Here is a 20,152-nt window from a genome sequence, read left to right as displayed (position 1 = left end):
CCTTTCCTGGTATGTGGCTATGGGGCTCGCTGAAGGAAATGAAACAGTTCTCTGGCTACTTCCTTGATGAATCTCAGATCACAGACAATGTTCTTAGGTGAGAGAAAGATGTGAGATTGTTCTCTGAACAACTCATGTTAGGGCTTTCTGTGGAGATCCTTGTCCTTGTGTCACCGTATAGACCCTACCCTCTCTACAACCACAGTTCCATTTGTTTATTGTGTTGTAGAATCAGAAGCAATCACAGCCCTTATGCTATTGCATTTTTTGCATGGACAGGACACTAAATTCTCTGCACTCCCTGTGGGAAACTAGCAACACCCCCTGCCAAATCCAGAAACTCACAACAGTACCTCTGAAAACATGCCACAATACTTCAGTACTTGAAGTACTAAAAGTCTTGTTCGCAAATTGAATAATGTGCCCTTGAATTAATGTAAGTCAGATTCCATTGTGTAAGCTCAGCATTGATGGATTAGCACATTAACAACTCCCCAACATGGCTGAAAGTGATTACATACACGGAGATTTAAATAAAAGAAAATGTTTTTCACCCATGGGGTGGTGTGAATCTGGAACTCAATATCTATAAGGGTGTTAGAGGCAGAGATCCTCATAACATTGAAGAAGTATTTAGTTGTGTACTTGTGATGCCAAGACATTAAATCTATGGCCAAGTGCTGGAAAATAAAATTAGAATAGTTAGGTGGTTGTTTTTGACTGGCACAGATGTGATGTGCTGAAGGGCCTTTCTCATTGTTGTAGACTTCAATGACTCTGACTCAAAGAGCCGTGTGCCATATGCAGCCCCAGCAGTTCTACAGCAGCCAGTTTTGCTGCTGGCATGGTAAGTGTTATACATTTGGAATTACCAGGTAACTTTGGACTTGTGGTTTCCAAAACTCTCCACCACTGTGGTCTTCCTCACATCATATTTTGACCTGTTGTATTAGTTGATGGAGATTAATTGTTATGATTAATTAACAACTGTATTATTGTATTTCTGTGTGACTGCTAGGATGATAGGTGATGAACTAGTTGGATCATTGTCTTTTCCATTTAGTAATTTCTACATCATAAAACATTTCTAAACGTAAGTTCATTAAAGAATGAAATCAAAACCTAGGAAGCAAAAATGTCAATAGACTAAAAAGGAAAAATAAGTGCCCAAAGTGGCAAATGAGAGAGTAATAGGTCAAAAGCAAAATTGTATTCACATGATCCATCTCTATACAAAAGGTCTTTCAATTAAGAAAACTAATTATTGAAATTAATGATGCTAATACCAATGAGCGATTTGTCCCATTGTGTTTTACTTTGTGTTGTGTATTTTTCTCACTTTCTTCTTTTCTCTCTATTCAACCTTTGTTGTCTGTCCAGTTTCTCTGCCTGGGTCACTCTGCTCCTCATCCTCCTCTACTTCTTCAATAGAAAGCAGACACTCCAGACAAAGGCAGCCACCCACACGACAAAGGAATTTGGCCAACTCTAAGAAGATGGCAACTAAACCAGCACCTTCAAGCACAAGGATCACCACGGGTAATTGTTCAAATTCTCTAAAGAAAACACTAGCTATTTAATGTTTACATTAACAGAAAGACATTTTAAAGTCAACTGAATTTATTGAAACCTACTGAACAAGAATCACAAAGGTGAAGACAACTTTAATGGAGATTCTGAAATGGATACGCAGTGTATGCAAGTTAAATTAACTATTCATTAATGTGGACTACTGTGGCACTTACATTTTGCACCAACTTTTACTTTTGAATCGTTCAAATGATAGCAACAGAACAAATGTGGGAATGATACTGCAAACCAACAAAAGACATTGCTGAACAGTTTAAAGGTTAAGTAAGGCAGAAGTTATGGATTTTGTATTAATTCTTAGGCAGGGATGTGACCAGCAAAGAACTGGTCTTTCTGGAAGCAGCAGCAGTGCGGTTCTGTTGATTTTGCTGCTTAACCCAATTTGCATATGCTTCATTCACAATCACACCAGAACAGCAGTCTACCTGTGGTCCAGTGTAATGGCACCCAGCAGATCAAAATGCCGTTGGTGGGGAATCTTCTTTGTGAGAGCTGGGGAGTAGAGAGGGCAGAAAAATTCTCTGACACACAAATAAACTATGTTTTTTTACAAAAAAAAAACCTTTTCTTGCTGGACTTATTCTGGCCCTGATTTCTGAACTGACCCTTCACACAATTTTAATTAAGCTTGCATAAGATTTCCACCAGGCAGGGGAGTGATAATTGACCCCTATACCTTCAGTCCCAAAACAAATTCTGCATCTAACCATTTATGCAGTTAGGCAATTACTATAATCCATTTAACTTTCAAAAGTGGTGTTGTGAAAGTTCATATTATAGTAGAATGTTGTAGCTGGTATCTGGTTGTACAGTTTTACAAATGAAACACTTACACAGTTTAAAATGCATCTCATTTATGAAATGTTGCAAAAAGCAAATGTTAATTGCATAAGGAAAATAGTTGCCTTTATTAATTTGGATGGGAAAGCAGATAGAATTCAATATTGTGGTTAACAATCTATTTAACAGCTTCAGCTGATGTAGTGTGAATGGTTATGATCTCACCAGGAATGGATCTCTCAAGGCAAAAGTTCAGTATATGAGTGATTGTCTGCCTTGGGTGGCTACATTCATATATTGAATTGTTCATACTGTTCCACATGTCAAACAAGTTGTCACATTTTCCTTGACCCAGCCTTACATGATTGAGGCTTACTCAAATTTTCCATGGGAGGTTGAAACCATTACACTTGGGTCGTTACCAGGTTGTGGTTGGTGATGTTTGCAGTCAGCAGGCAAGATTTAGGGCTGTAGTTAGATTGTATGGTGTGAACAATGCTCCGTTAGGGTCGGTGGGATTTCAAACAAATGCATGTTTCTTTTTAAAATTGAGGTCCCATACCAATGGCAGTGTTTCATTGGCTAAACAATGGTATGTAATCATGGAAAAAGAAACATGGCTGCTGCATTGGCTTGTGAAAAGCCTGCCAATTAATGACCTAAATCTTCACAACTGAGACAAAATCTTGAGTTACTCTCTTGCATGCTAAGAATTTAGTAAAATTTCCATCAAAAGTACGGTTAATGGTATTTGCTGCAAGGAAATGTGTCTTGTATCCCAGTGGCAAGGCCTGAACAAGTTATGTTAAAGAGGTAGAAAAGTCTACGTCATGAACAACTGTAAATCTGTCAGCAACAATTCAACGACTTACTGAAATCAGAAAGGCACAAAAATCATACAAATGTGTTCAAGTTTGAAAATAAAGGATAGTCATTATATAAAAAATCCCATTCTCAATCAGACGAGAAGACACCTCTGTGTAGTGGATAATTTTCTAAATTATGAGAAGATATTAGTCATGCTTGGAGTGCTGAAACTCAATATATTGCAATTGTTATATCAAAGTAATTTGGGCATCACAAAACGTTAAGCCAGAACAAGAGATTCTGTTTGATACCTAGGTCTTTCAAAAGCTTTGGAATGGATAGTATCAAGATATATCACTGGTGCAATTCATTGCCAGGAGCCTAAAGAACCACTCATATCATCTTCTTTTCCTTCAAGGCTGTTGGAAAGCATAGGGATGGATCTCTTTGAACATAGAAGTAAAACATTCTTGATAGTGGTTGACTGTCATTCAAGGTGGATGCAGGTCAAGAGATTGAAGAGTTATTCATCGGAGGCAGTGATTATGTCTCTGAAGGACATCTTTGCAGCCCACATGATCCAATTTGCTAATAAATACTTTAAGGAGTTCACAGTATCCTGAGGGTTTGACCATATAAGTAGCTCAGTGCAAATCAGTGGTGAAGAAGAAATGAGAATCCAAATAGTAAAGGTAGTGCTAATAAAGAACAGTGGCATTCATTTGGCACTCTTGAATCATTTTCCAACTCTACTTCAAAATATTTTTGCTTGCCATGAACCTTTAACAGGAAGGGGCTAAGAACTCAACTCCCTTCTATCCCACATCCACTCTTAGTGCATCTTGAAACAGAGGACTTAGACAAGGGGAGGGGAAAAGAGTATGAGTGCCATTCTAGTTACATAGTAGCTACAGAAATCACAAACCACGTAACCAACCAAACATCCGATCAGTGTGGATATCCGATCAAACATGTAATTGCTAAGTGCTTCAACAAACACCACATCCAATGTCCTATTATTGCTCAAACCATCATAGTATAATATGATGAAACAGACATGCGTTAGTATCCTCAACCATGGAACCGGTCATTAACAGTGTTGAAAAGACCAAAGATATTGCATTCATCAATGGATCCCAATGATGGTTTGAATGCTGAACTTGAGACATCTGACAATTCTCTTTCTGCCCAGCAGCATTCAAGAGAACTCATAGGTGACTCAAATTTTCATTTCCTTTTGAAGGAGCTGAGGACATGGGTCAGGTACACTAGTAAAACCACTACAATGCTTATCCTGGTAAATAAGAAATTAAGTAACAGACTTTCTCAGACAATATAATGTATAGAGTTTGGAGAAGAAGTTGTAGAAGACATGATATTACAAGTAAGACAGTACAAGTCACCACAGTTAGAGATGAATTGTCATACATGTTCATGATCTTGCTTTCTTGTATCCTCATGATGAAATGAAGTGTTATTGTTTGCCATGATCTTTAATAGAAGTTAATTATTTTTAACCCTACCTTAATGGACTTCACAGATTGGCAACACAAGTCTAAGGAAATCATGAAGTTGCAACAACCAACAATATTTTAGAAATAGCTCATTTGCATTTGAATAATTATCCTTTGGACTGAGGTAGTCAGCTCTGATGGATTTGTATTTCAGTTTGAGAGTTGTAACCTTTACAGATTTGACTTTTGCACAACAGCATTGTTCATGGCTGTGCATGAATTTTCAAAAGCAAAGTACTCAGAATACAATTCTGTAGCTTTGTGATCTCAGGGAGTGGACTGGGTGTCCTATTGATTGAAGATCAGGGCAGTGCTGGAATTCTTTCTTGATGAGAGACTATTACATTACCAGTCCAGGTGATTTCCTGACAATTGTTACAATGAAGGCTCTCTGAAAAACTGAAGACTTCTTGAAGAGTCTAGAGAGAACATTCCTGGCCCAGAAGAGCCAGGCAAAATAATAAACTTTACTTGGGCCTCTTCTGGCCAGCCAGCTTGATCCAATATGTTGCTGCTGTCAGACAGTATACTGCAAGATTCCTGTGCATGGATCTTACAAATTATGTCATCAGGCTGTGACTTTTGAATCTTTGTGGGCCCAGGGACTGGAATTATTAAGATTACAGCACCAAGGAACACAGTGGCTTGGTCATGTGGTCTCTATTTTCAAATTTTGACTCCTTACTGGATCCTTTACTGCATGTCAAAGATAAAGTCCAAACCGTTAAGCAATATCAAATGTTGGTTTAATTGTAGTTTTGCTTATTTAAATATTGTCAAGGCCGAATCCATTGTCTTCTGTCCCTTCAGACTCAATGAATCTATTCCTCTTTGTAGCCACTGACTCAGGATAAACCAGACTGCTTGCATGATTGGCATTCTCTTTGACCCCAAGTTGAGTATTTTACTGCCTATTTTCTGTATCATTATCACTATCCAATTGCACGATGACTTTACCATCTCCCCACCTCTTTAACCTCATTCGTTTACCATTGGAATCCTCAATCATAGCATGATATCTTTACATGGCACTTAAATATACCACCAGTTAAAAGGAAGGCCAACCTTATCAAAATGGAAGATGTTACCAGGATGTCTCTGGGAATGGAGGGTTTGAGTTATTAGGAGAGGTTGGATAAGCTGGGACATCTTTCACTGGAGCATAGGAGGTTGAGGGGTGACCCCTGAGATGTTTACAAAATCATGAGGGGTATAGATATGGTGAATGGCAGGTGTCTTTCCCCAGGGTGGGGGATTTCAAGACTAGGGGGCATATTTTTAAGGTGAGACGGGAAAGATTTAAAAAAAAAGGCATGAAAGGCATTTTTTTTTACAAAAAGAGTGGTTTGTGTGTGGAACGAACTTTCAGAGGAAGTGGTCGATGCAGGTAGAGTCACAATGTTTAAAACACATGTATAAGAAATGTTTAAAGGAGGGATGGTGGATGTAAACTGTAGGCTCTGCTGGGATTTGAATCTAGGATCTCTTGTTTACTAGGCAGGTGTGCTAACCAACTAAGCTACAGTGCCACATGTTCTTCCCACTTCCTACAGACAAAAGGGTTGGCCATGGGTACCTGCATGGGCCCAAGCTATGCCTGCCTCTTTGTAGGATACGTGGAACAATCCCACTTCCGAAGCTACACTGGCCCTATCCCCCACCTCTTCCTCCGTTACATCGATGACTGTATCGGCGCCGTCTCGTGCTCCCACGAGGAGCTCGAACAGTTCATCCACTTCACTAACACCTTCCACCCCAACCTTAAGTTCACCTGGACCATCTCCGATACCTCTCTGTCCTTCCTGGACCTCTCTGTTTCCATCTCTGGCAACATCTCTGGAAACCGATATCCATTTCAAGTCTACCGACTCCCACAGCTACCTAGAATACACCTCCTCTCACCCACCTTCCTGCGAAAATGCTATTCCCAATTCCTCCGCCTCTGCTGCATCTGCTCCCAAGATGAGCCATTCCACTCCTGGACATCCCAGATGTCCTCGCTTTTCAAGGACCGCAACTTCCCCTCCACAGTGATCGAAAATGCCCTTGACCGTGTCTTTTGCATCTCCCGCAACTCATCCCTCACACCCCCTCCCCGCAATAACAACGAAAACAGAATCCCCCTCGTCCCCACGTACCACCCCACCAATCTCCGGATCTAACGCATCATCCTCCGACACTTCCGCCATCTGCAATCTGACCCCACTACCAAAGACATTTTTCCCTCCCCATCCTTATCTGCTTTCCGGAGGGACCACTCTCTCGTGACTCCCTTATCCGCTCCATACTCCCCACCAGCCCCCCCACCCCCCGCCCTTTTTCCCGCCACCCCCGGAAGTGCTACACCTGCCCCTTCACCCCCTCCCTCACCCCCATCCAAGGCCCCAAGAAGACCTTCCACATCAAATAGATGTTCACCTGCACATCTGCTTATGTGGTATACTGTATCCGCTGTTCCCGATGTGGGCTCCTCTACATCGGGGAAACCAAGCAGAGGCTTGGGGACCGCTTTGTGGAATACCTACGCTCAGTTCGCGACAAACATCTGCACCTCCCAGTCGTGAATCATTTCAACTCCCCCTCCCACTCCTTGGACGACATGTCCATCCTGGGCCTCCTGCAGTGCCACAATGATGCCACCCGAAGGTTGCAGGAACAGCATCTCATATTCCACTTGGGAACCCTGCAGCCCAATGGTGTCAATGTGGACTTCACAAGCTTCAAAACCTCCCCTCCCCCGACTGCATCCCAAAACCAGCCCAGCTCGTCCCCGCCTCCCTAACCTATCCTTCCTCCCACCTCTCCCCTCCTCCCACCCCAAGCCCCACCCCCATCTCCTACCTACCAACCTCATCCTGTCACCTTGACCTGTCCGTCTTCCCTGGACTGAGCTATCCCCTCCCTAACTCCCCACCTACACTCACCTTTACTGGCTCCAACCCCGCCTCTTTGACCTGTCTGTCTCCTCTCCACCTATCTTCTCCTTTATCCATCTTCTATCTGCCTCCCCCTCTCTCCCTATTTATTTCAGAATCCCCTTCCCCTCCCCCATTTCTGAAGAAGGGTCTAGATCCAAAATGTCAGCTTTCCTGCTCCTCTGATGCTGCTTGGCCTGCTGTGTTCATCCAGCTCTACACCTTGTTATATAAGAAATGTGTGGCAGGATATGTGTAGGCAGGTGGGACTAGTTTAGTCTGGGATTATGGTTGGCATGGACTGGTTGGACCAAAGGGTCTGCTTCTGTGCTGTATGACTCCATGACTTTGTATTAGATAGTATTGAAGCGTTGGTTCCTAGTCAGGTTTCCATTCTCCTGGCTTTTTAAACATAAACTCATCAAAAAAGCTGCATGACAAATTCGATCTTGCTTGACCATCTACTGATCTGTATTGTCTTCTGGTCTATAGTCCACCTACACCAAATCCCCTTGCTCCCACCCCGGCCAAATATTCTACGTCACCAAATTTCATTTGGTACATCCTCCCCGTTTTGCCACCTCTGTCAGCTGCCAGGGCTTCATACTGTCTAATTACTGAACACTTGAGAGACCCACACCAAATATCCAGCACACAGCAAGTCTCACTGCACAAGTAGGTGGAGTGCAAAGAGAGTTAGATGGGGAGTACCTTCTTCGCGAACTCCCTGAGTCCATCAGAGGACCCCACCCCAGTTTAGATGATGTCCTCCTACCTTCCAGCCTGTCTATTCTAGCTGCCAACTTTGTACCTCTTGCCTAGCGTTTACCTTTCACTTCTGGTTCCTTGGCACTGGAATGAGTTGTAGTCCTAGCAGTAATTACTGCTTCCAGTGTGCAACTGAAACCAGAGAGCTAACCATTTGCTTCATTGTCAGCTCTCAGTGGCAAGATGTCCTCCCAGATGGGAGTGGATGTCCCACCTTAAAACAATTAATGGCACTTCAAACATTAATTGATTGCAGAGTTCAGGATGGGCTGTGGTGGCGATTTTTGTTAGTTTTGGACATCGCTGGCAAGATCAGCATTTGCTTTCCAACTCTAATTTCCTGTAAATCCAGCCCTCTGACTTCCATTTCGAGAGGGAGATCCTCTATTTGAACTGTTGGTATTTTTAGAGCCACATAAGAACATAAGAAGTGGGAGCAGGCGTAGGCCTTCTGGCCTGTAAGTCTTTATTGCTTAATAAGACACAGATAAAGACAATAAAACAAAGAACTGCAGGTGCTGAAAACCAAAGCAAAAATAGAAATTGCTGGAAAAACTCAGATGATCCAGCAGCAGTTGTGAAGAGAAAGCAAAGTTAATGTTTTGAGTCCAGTGATCCTTCCAATGACTGGACACAAAACGTTTACATAGAGACATAGAAAATAGGTGCAGGAGTAGGCAATTCAGCCCTTCGAGCCTACAGCACCATTCAATACATCATGGTAATCTCAGTATCCCATTCCTGTCCTCTCATTATACACCTTGATCCCGTTAGCAGCAAGGGCCATGTCCAGCTCCCTCTTAAATATATCGAATGAACTGTCCCCAACAGCCTGCTTTGGGAGAGAATTCCACAGGTTCACAACTCTCTGATTGAAGAAATTCTTCTTCATCTCAGTCCTGAATGGCTTACCCCTTATTCTTAGACTGTGACCCCTTGTTCTGGACATCCTCAACATTAGGAACATTCTTCCTGCATCTATCCTGTCCATTCTCATCAGGATTTTATATGTTTCTATGAGATCCCATCTCATTCTTCTAAATTCCAGCAAGTACAATCCCAGTCAATCCAATTTTTCCTCATACATCAGTCTCGTAAACCTTCGCTGGACTCCCTCAATAACAAGAATGTCCTTCAACAGACTAGGAGACCAAAACTGCACACAATACTCAAGGTGTGGCCTCACTAAGGCCCTGTATAACTGCAGCAAGTCATCCTTACTCCGATACTCAAATCCTCTCACTGTGAAGTAAAGCACACCATTAGATTTCCTCACTGCCTGCTGCATCTACATGCTAACCTTCAGCAACTGTTCCACCATGACACCTCATTGCACATCACCTTTTCCTAAACTGCTACCATTCAGATAGTAACTTGTTTTTGTGACCAAAGTGGATAACCTGACATTTAACCACATTATGTTACTTTTACCAAGTATTGGCCCACTCAGCCAGCCTGTCCAAATCACCCTGCAACCTCATAGCATCGTCCTCACAGCACACACTGCCACCCAGCTTAGTGTCATCTACACATTTGGAGATATGGCATTCAATTTCTTCATCCAAATTGTTCATGTATATTGTGAACCACTGAGTTCCCAGCACTGAACCTGTGGCACCCCCTTCGACATGGCCTGCCATTCTGAAAAGGACCCATTTATTCCAACTCTCTACTTTCTGCCTGCCATCCAGTTCTCTATCAATGTCAATACATTACCTCTGATACCATGAGGTTTAATTTTCCTCACTAATCTCTTGTCAAAAGCCTTTTGAAAGTCCAGATACACAACATCTACTGATTCACCAATGTCTACTGGTCACATCCTCAAAATATTCCAGAAGATTTGTCAAGCATGATTTCCTTTTAGTGAATCCATGCTGACCAGGACTGAATCTGTCAGCGCTTTCCAAATGCTCAGTTATTGCATCCTTAATGATTGACTCCAGCATTTTCCCCACCATCAATGTCAAAGCTGACCGGCCTATAATTCCCCATTTTCTCTCCCTCCTTTTTTAAACAGTGAAGTTAAATTAGCTACCCTCAAGTCCATTGGCACTCTTTCAGGGTCGACAGAATGCTGGAAAATGATCATCAACGTATCCGCTATTTCTAGGGCCACTTCCTTAAGTACTCTGGGATGCAAAGCATCAGGCCCTCGGGACTTATCGGGTTTTAATTCCATTGATTTCCCCAATACCATTTCCTGACTAATAAGGATTTCCTTCAGTTCCTTCTTCCCTCTGTCCCTCTGACCCTCTGTCCCCTAGCATTTACTGAGGATTATTTGTGTCCTCCTTAGTGAAGACAGATCTGAAGTATTTGTTCAACTCGTCTGCTATCTCTTTGTTATGAATTCACCTGATTCTACCTGCAAGGGACTTACATTTGTCTTCACTGGTCTTTTTCTCTTCACATATCTATAGAAGCTTTTCCAGTCACTTTTTATGTTTTCTGCAAGGCTACTTTTATATTCTATTTTCCCTTTCTGAATTAAACCCTTTGTCCTTCTCTGCTGTATTTTAAATGTTTCCCAAACCTCGGGTTTGCTGCTTTTTCTGGCCAATTTATATGTCTCCTCTTTGGCTTTAACACTATCTCTGATTTCCTTTGTTAGCCATGGTTGAGCCAACTTCACTGTTTTACTCTTATGCCAGACAGCAATGTACAATTATTGAAGTTTATTCATGTGTTCTTTAAATGTCTACCATTGCCTACCTAAAGAAGACCATAGCCACTACCTTCCGTCTCCTTCAGAATTTCCATCCACAAACTCCATTCCTCAGTAATTGTGTGAAACTACATCAGATTGTCTGCTCGTGTCAGTGTTGTATGTCACCCCAAAATAAAACTCCAACCACATGTCCATGCCATCAAAAGACCACCTACTCCACCACTGAAACATTTCCTAATTCTACTCTTCTTCAGCTCAGCAGCTGCTGCTGCAACCTAAACCTGTAGTCTAAATGCAATTAATGTTCTTGGCACAGGTTTGAAAATGGTCAACCCTTTCAGTATCCTTGGCCAGTTTATCCTAGCCAATGCATACCTCATACCATCAAAGTTAGCTTTCTTTAAGTTCAGGACCCTAATTTCTGATTTAATTGTATCATTATCCATCTTAATGAAGGATTCTACCATATTTTGGTCATGCTTCCCCAAAGGATCTCGTACTACAATGTTGCTAATTAATTCTCTTTCGTTACACAATACCCAGTCTAGGATGACTTGCTCTCTAGTCGGTTCTTCAACATATTGGTCAAGGAAACCATCCCTCATACATTCCAGGAAATCCTCCTCCATCGCATTGCTACCAGTTGGTTAGTCCAATCAATATGTAGATTGAAGTCACCCATAATAACTGCTGTACCCTTACTACATGCAACTCTAATTTCCTGTTTGATAGAGTTCCCAAACATGACAACTAGTGTTTTGTGGCCTGTACACAACTCCCATTAATGTCTTTTTCCCTTTGGTGTTCCATAGCTTCACCCATCTTGATTCCAACAAGATCAATGCTAATGTCCTCCCTTAGTGTTGTGTTAATCTCCTCCTTAACCAGCAACAATACCCCACCTCCCTTTCCTTTCTGTCTGTCCTTCCTGAAGATTGAATAACCCTGGATGTTGATTTCCCATACTTGGTCACCTTGGAATCAGATCTCTGTGATCCCAATTATATCATATCTATTAATAACTATTTGCGTAGTTAATTCATCTATCTGATTACAAATGCTCCTCACATTGAGACACAGAGCCTTCAGGCTCATTTTTTTTGACATTTATTGCCCTTTTAGGCATTGTGAAATGTGGCCCTTTTTGAGTTCTGTGTTTGGCTTCACTGCCTTCCACTTTCACTTTTCCCCTGACTGTCCTTTGTTTCTGTCCCCACTTTACTTGCCTCTGACTTCCTGCATTGGTTCCCGTGCTAACTGTGCTTTCTCTGCACAGATGCTGCCAGAGCTGCTCAGTTTCTTCAGTAGTTTGTGTTTTTGTTATAGAGAAAGAAAGTATTGCTGAAAGGGAAGAGTAGGGAAATAATAAATGTAATCATATTAAAACATAGTTTAATTTAACTGTTCAACCTTCTATCGTTTAAAATAGGTTTGCGGAATCGAGCTCCATCAGTTGGCAGTCTGGGATGTGTACAGACTTGTAAGAGTGATATACAGATTGGAGATCGTGTGGTTGTGGTTGGACAGAGGAGTGGAACAGTACGATTTTATGGGAAAACAAGCTTTGCACCAGGTAGGTTAAAGGGACTTAATAAACCAATAAATCTAGACTTGCTATAATAAATAAGAATATTCATCAGCTTGCATTAAAGCGTTATTAGATCTTAAACAATGTGTTGCCTATCCTCTTTCTTGCTCACTTTCCTTAGGCCTTGTCTTTTGGTCGTTACCAACCTGCTATTCTATAATGGTCACTTTTCTGTCTTGTTGATCTCCTACCTACCTCACCATTTTCAAACCTGTGCCAAGAACATTAATTGCATTTAGACTACAGGTTTAGGTTGCAGCAGCAGCTGCTGAGCTGAAGAAGAGTAGAATTAGGAAATGTTTCAGTGGTGGAGTAGGTGGTCTTTTGATGGCATGGACATGTGTTTGGAGTTTTATTTTGGGGTGACATACAACACTGACACTAGCAGACAATCTGATGTAGTTTCACACAATTACTGAGGAATGGAGTTTGTGGATGGAATTTCTGAAGGAGACGGAAGGTAGTGGCTATGGTCTTCTTTAATTGGTGGCCTTTCTATCCTTTCAACAATTAAGACCCTTAAGTAGGCAATTAATGTTTTTAAAAATGAGTCTTTTTTGGATATGGACATTGTTGGTAACATCAGTATTAGCTGTCCATCTCCAACTTCCTCATCGACCATTTCTAAAGGCAGTTAAAAGTCAACCACATTACTGTGAATCTATGTAAGACAGACCACATAAGGGTGGCAGATTTCCTTCTCTAAAGATCAATAGTGAACTAGGTTCATTTACTGTTACTGAGGCTAGTTTTCAATTGTAGATTTGATTCATTGAATTTAAATTCCGCAAGCTCCCATGGTGAGATTTGGTCCCTTGTTTGCAGCCATTAGCCTAGGCCTTTGGATTACTAGTTCCATGACATTACCATTACGCAACTGTCTCCCCACAAATTAATGTTCAATTAAGGGCCTGATCAAACAGCTGGTGGTATTAATCTAGCAGTGAGTAGGAACTTGTCCTCTTGAGCATCCTAGATTTTAGTCGCTCCAGTGTTGACAGTTCAAGCTCTGGAATTTCTTCCCTAAATTTATCTATCTCCCTACTTCTCTTCCCTCCTTTACAATAGCTGACCGTTTATATTCAGGCTTTTTGTCATTGCCCTTAAAATCTCCTATGTACCTCAGTTTCAAATTTTGTGTTTTGCTCCTACTCCTTAAAGAACCTTGAGACTTGTGATAATTACACTTTAAAAATACATGTTATGTGGTCAAATCTAGATAATTCAGACTTTAGTTAAAAGTTAGCCTAATGCTTCAGGGGTGAGAATTGAAAAGGGGATAGTAGGATTGTAAAGAATCAGACCCTTTGCAACATTAAAACACCGAGAACTACTCAGTTGGTGGCCAACTGACAGGTACCTCAAATTTTTCTGCCTTTAAATAAGTATTTATTTTACTAATGATTTCAGTCTCAAAGCAGCAAACAAATAGAAATGCCATAAACTGTTATAAACCTTAAGCATGAAACCCAAACTCCTTGAAGCCATTTATTAATTTGATGATTGATATTTTGTGTGGGTTTTCATCCACTTACAGGGATGATGAGGAACATTTACTTATGTCTAGTGTTTTGTTTATTAGCATTTTTATGTAAGATTACGTGTTAAATTGCAATGGTAGTTCAAGAGTTGTTGATCACATCCCTTGGAAATAATAATTCTACATTTCAAACTGGAAACCTGTACAATTTTATATTATATCAGCAGTTTTACAGACAATATTTCTGAGTTCTAGTAGGGTTGAAGTCTGTATTTATGCCTGTATATGAATAGCAATTTTGAGTGGTCCTAGATTTGATTAACTGCCTTGTGAGTCAAAGAAATATTGAAAAACTGAATATCCTTGAAAAATGCAACTTATAATTTGAATATTACTGAAAAAAAGACATATTTTGTCAAAGCTTTTCATCGAGCATTATAAAGATCATTCACAAAAATGCCAATCCCAGAGGAAAACCAATATTTATACTGCATGAGAACAGAGTGGTAATAGGATTCTAATTGCTCATGGTATTGCTAAGGAGAATGCACCATGAATGCTGAGTGTCAGTTCACAGTCCGGCATTGTTAAATCTTAAAACGGGCAGGAAGACTCTGATTGGTCATGGTTTTGCCCTGAAACTGAACAAACAAAGGAATATCACTGATTTTGTTGAGTCGAAACAGGCACAGAGCATGTACGTGTTGTTTTTGTCTGCAAAAAATAGATTCCTGTGTATAAAGTTATGTAGCTTCCAGTACACACAAATGTGCTACACTGTAAGACTGTCTGACGATCCTAAATTGGCTACCATCTTAATTCTTTACACACTCAGGATTATCCACCAAATTCTCTCCAATATTTTAATGTTTAAAGGTGGAAATTTCCTTTAGCCAGTCTGAAATTTTCCTTTCATACCTGATATGTAACATGTACACTGCCTACATCCCATTTTGGAGGTCAAAGATGGCCCAGATTGGGCATCAGACTTCCTTAATATTATTTAGCTGACCTGTTGTCATCTGTTAAGACACTATAGACAGCCAGGCAATTTTAAAAGCAATAAATTTTGGGATGTTTGCGTTGGAAGTGCCAGGTTCATATTAGATCCTTGAGGAGATCACAGCAGAAGGCAATCAAAAGAACTGTAAGTTGGAAGTATTCTGACACAGTGATTACTTCAAAAGTACTTCATTGCTTATAAAGCACATAAAAACATTTGAGAAGTCCAGCAGTCATGAAAATTGTATATAAATGCAAGTCTTTGTTTTTAGATAAGGACATGGCAACAGTTGAAGAAACACAAACCGCGTTGTCCTGGCTCTAACTCCACTCAACACAATTCAATTTTCCAGAGTGAGCCTAAAGCCAGTTTTAACCTCTGCCAGCAACCCTCCTACTTATTTACATAAAGGACATGATGCTTATTTTCTGCAATCACTAGGAGTGCCTCAGAAATGGCTGACCAGCAAAGCGAAAGGCACATTTTAGGGACATATAGTCATAGAGCTGTAGGACATGGAACCAGACCCTTTGGTCCAACGCGCCCATGAAGACCAGATATCCCAAATTAATCTAGTCCCATTTGCCAGTATTTGGGCTATATCCCTCTAAATACTTCCTATTCATATATCCATCCAGATGCCTTTTAAATGTTGTAATTGTACCAGCCTCCACCATTTCCTTTGGCAGCTCATTCCATACACGCACCACCCTCTGCGTGAAAAAGTTGCCCCTTAGGTCCCTTTTAAATCTTTCCCCTCTCACCTTGAACCTATGCCCTCAAGTTTTGGACTCAACTGTCCTGGGAAAAAGACCTTGGCTATTCACCCTATCCATGATTGTCATGATTTTATAAACCTCTGTAAGGTCACTCTCAGCCTCCGATGCTCCAGGGAAAATAGCCCCAGCCTATTCAGCCTCTTCCTATAGCTCAAACCCTCCAATCCTGGCAACATCCTTGTAAATCTTTTCTAAACCCTTTTAAGTTTCACAACATCGTTCCTATAAGAGGGAAACCAGAATTGCACGCAGTATTCCAAAAGTGGCCTAACCAATGTCCTACACAGCCACAACATGACCTTCCAACTCCTACGCTCAATACACTGACCAATAAAGCCAAGCATACGAAACACCTTCTTCACTATCCTGTTTACCTGCGACTCAACTTTCAAGGAACTATGAACCTGCAGTCCAGGTTTCTTTGTTCTTACCATTAAGTGTATAAGTCATGCCCTGATTTACTTTTCCAAAATGCAGCATCTCACATTTATCTAAGTTGAACTCTATCTGCCACTCCTTGGCCCATTGGATCAAGGTCCCATTGTACCCTGAGGTAACCTTCTTCGCTCGTGTCTACTACGCCTCCAGTTTTGGTGTCTTCTGCAAACTTACTAACCGTACCTCCTATGTTCACATCCAAATCATTTACATAAATGATAAAAAACAGTGGACCCAGCATTGATCCTTGTGGCACACTGCTGGTCACAGGCCTCCAGTCTAAAAATCAATCCTCCACCACCACCCTCTGTCTCCTACCTTCGAGCTGGGGTTCTGTATCCAAATAGCTAATTCTCTCTATATTCCATGTGATCTAACCTTGTTAACCAGTCTACCGTGTGGAACCTTGTTGAACACCTTACTGAAGTCCATATAGATCATGTCCACCGCTCTGCCTTCATCAATCCTCTTTGTTACTTCTTCAAAACACTCAGTCAAGTTAGTGAGCCATAATTTCCCGTACACAAAGCCATGTTGACTATCCCTAATCAGTCCTTGCCTTTCCAAATACATGTAAATCCTGTCCGTTAGGATTCCCTCCAACAACCTGCCAGCACTGATGTTAGGCTCACTGGTCTATAGTTCCCTGGCTTTTCCTTACCACCTTTCCTAAATAGTGACACCATGTTAGACAACCTCCAGTCTTCCGGCACCTCACCTGTGTCTATTGATGATACCAGTATCTCAACCAGGGACCCAGCTATCACTTAGGGTACACCTGATCAGGTCCTGGGGATTTATCGACCTTTATGCATTTTAAGACATCCAGCACCTCCTCCTCTGTATTGTGGATATTTTTCAAGATGTCACTATTAATTTCCCCATTTTCTCTAGTTTCCATATCCTCCACAGTAAACACTGATGCAAAATACTCATTTACTATCTCCCCCATCTCCTGCAGTTACATACGTAGGTGGCCTTGCTGATCTATAAGGGACCCTATTTTCTCCCCGGTTCCTCTTTTGTCCTTAGTATATTTGTAGAATCCCTTTGGATTCTCCTAACCCTATTTGCTAAAGCTATCTTATGTCCCCTTTTTGCCCTCCTGATTTCCCTCTTAAGTATACTCCTACTGCCTTTATTCTCCTCCAGGGATTCACTCGATCCCAGCTGTCTATAGCTGACATATGCCTCCTTCTTTTTCTCTAGCCATCCAGCATGCTTTGGACTGCATAGTTTTCTCTGTTGCATCCATTTTATGAAGTTCAGTTTCTACAACATGGCCATTTACTTCCTGCTAGATATGTAGAGTGGATAAAATCAAACACATTTTGCGTTATCTAAGTCTTATTATTATTATCTAATTTTGTAGGTTATTGGTATGGGATTGAGTTAGATAAACCCAATGGCAAGAATGATGGCTGTGTAGGAGGAGTACAGTATTTCACTTGTCTGCCAAAACATGGAGTGTTTGCACCTCCATCCAGAGTTCAAAGGTAAGGAAAATTAATTTTTGGCACTGAGATTTCTTAGGCATTCTTGAATTGGGAATTTGATTTGCATCATTAACTGTTTGAATTATTTTGCTAAATTATGCTTTGAAGAAAATCTAAGTAGCTATTTACACCAGGCTATATTTTCTAGTCTTGGTATAAATGTGGCTGGCTGAGATGGATTTCTCAATTTTTTTTACTCATTCATGGGATGTGGCCAGGCCAGCATTTATTGCTCAGCCCTAATTACCCAGAGGGCAGTCTAAGAGTCAACCACTTTGCTGTGGGTCTGAAGTCACATGTACGTTGGCAGTTTCCTTCCCTAGACGGCATTAGTGAATCAGATGGGTTTTTCCAATAATTGACAATGGATTCATGGTCATCGTTAGACTCTTAATTCCAGATTTTCATTGAATTCAAATTCCACCATTTGCTGTGGACCCAGGTTCCCAGAACATTAATTGGGTGTCTAGAGGCCTGTTCTCTGACTACTACAAGTATTCAAAAGAACAAAAAACTGCAGATGCTGGAAATCAGAAACAAAGTCAGAAGCTGCTGAAAAAACTCAGCAGGCCTGGCAGTATCTGTGGAGAGAAGATAGCAAGAACTGTAGATGATGGAGTCAGAGTCAACACAGTGTGGAGCTGGAGGAACACCACAGGTCAGGCAGCATCAGAGGAGTAGGAAAGTCGATGTTTTGGTTCAGGACCCTTCTTCAGAACTTCAAACCCTTCTGAAGAAGGGTCCTAACCCAAAACATCAACTTTCCTACTCCTCTGATGTTGCCTGACCTGCTGGGTTCCTCCAGCTCCACACTGTGTTGACTCTGTGGAGAGAAAGCAGATTTAACGTTTTAAGTCCAGTGACCCTTCTTCAGAATTGTATTACCAGTATTCACTTACCTTTTGGAAATGTAAGTAATCTGGGCCAACTTTCAGTGCATTTTTATTTTTCATCCATCCATCCAGCCATCCTCCATCCAGCCGTCCATCCATCCAGCTGTCCATCATCCATCATCCATCCATTCATCCATCCATCCTCCATCTGTCCATCCGTCCATGCATCCATTATTATATCCCAATAATGGTACAAATAAAATTAGTAACTACACAAGTAGGAAACAGGAAAGCAAGGGAACAAACCCTCTCTGTCCATGGCTTAACTGGTTGTCTTATACCACATAACAATGGGAGTTACCACATAACAATATAAAAACAATGGGAGGCAATAGCCCAGTGGTATTATCACTAGTTTATTAATGCAGAGATCCAGGTATTGTTCTGGGAGCTCAGGTTCAAATCCTGCCATGTAAAAATTGAATTTGACAGCCAGAGACTTTTCCTAGGGTGGAGGTAGCTGTTACGAGGGGGCATAGTTTTAAGGTGAGTGGAGGCAGATATACGGGAGATGTCAGAGGTAGGTTCTTTACTCAGAGAGTGATCGGGGCATAGAATGCATTGCTGGAGAGGGTAGTGGAGTCAGCCTCATTAGGGGCATTTAAGCGGCTATTAGATAGGCATATGGATGATAGTATAAGATTGGGGGTGGAGGTTAGATAGGATTAGGGTAAAAGTTCGGCACATCCTCGTGGGCCGAAGGGCCTGTACTGTGCTGTACTGGTCTATGTCCTATGTTCTACGTATAACATAGCCTCTCACAATTTCACAAAAATTGGCTAAAACTAATTGAAAATAGTATGTAGATTTGTTTTGAAATCTAGTTTGTTCCTTACATTCACTTGTCTCTGTTTTATTGATTTTTCTGCCAAATAGCCTATGAGCTTATTGACAGATAGCCACCAGAGTAAATACAATTATTTCACCATTGTTTCGAACAATCAAGCCATTTGGTATTTAAAGTGTTTTACAAAGTTAACACAATATTGTTCCTTGTAACACCATAGCAACTTTAGGAAACTTTGACAGATTTACTTTGGTTTGTAATATTAATATGTAATTGTTTTTAAATTGAAACACACCTAAATTAAGTGTGATTTCAATGTAGGACATTCCACAGATGACTAATCAGGTTGGTGGCAGGACTGTGGCGAATTGGTGCAACAGTCTCATCGGTTTATTCGTGGTGAATTTGACTTTTGTGGCACAATGATCATGTCCTTACTCTGACCAGGAGACCATGGTTCAAACCCACCTTCCCTCGATGTGTATTATAACATGCCTGAACAGCTTTGTTAAAAATTACAATTTGTGGTGAATTGCAGGTGTCTGTAATGGCCTTGCAGACTGCATGATAATCTCAGCGAAAAGCAAGATCAGCTAGTTCAAACACCAACTGAGGTCCTTATAAAAGTTCAGGGTGGGGGGAA

The 20,152-nt window shown here is 41.1% G+C and overlaps 1 protein-coding gene across 1 annotated transcript in view; it reads left to right on the top strand.

Annotated features, from left to right (window-relative positions):
• Nucleotides 1–17,833, top strand: part of LOC109935392 (CAP-Gly domain-containing linker protein 4-like) — a 190,292-nt gene extending 172,459 nt beyond the window's left edge. Inside the window, exons 11-13 of the mRNA XM_048601410.1 lie at nucleotides 1,381–1,539; nucleotides 12,475–12,618; nucleotides 17,706–17,833. Of these exons, the coding sequence (XP_048457367.1) occupies nucleotides 1,381–1,539; nucleotides 12,475–12,618; nucleotides 17,706–17,833 (431 nt within the window). The remainder of the gene's footprint in view (nucleotides 1–1,380; nucleotides 1,540–12,474; nucleotides 12,619–17,705) is intronic.
• Nucleotides 17,834–20,152: the final 2,319 nt, after the last annotated feature.

Source organism: Rhincodon typus, chromosome 9 (genome assembly GCF_021869965.1).
Source record: "Rhincodon typus isolate 14 chromosome 9, sRhiTyp1.1, whole genome shotgun sequence".
In the NCBI taxonomy this organism is placed as follows: domain Eukaryota; kingdom Metazoa; phylum Chordata; class Chondrichthyes; order Orectolobiformes; family Rhincodontidae; genus Rhincodon; species Rhincodon typus.
The sequence above is the reverse complement of the archived record's forward strand: the minus strand, read 5'-3'. Positions and strand labels throughout refer to the sequence as shown.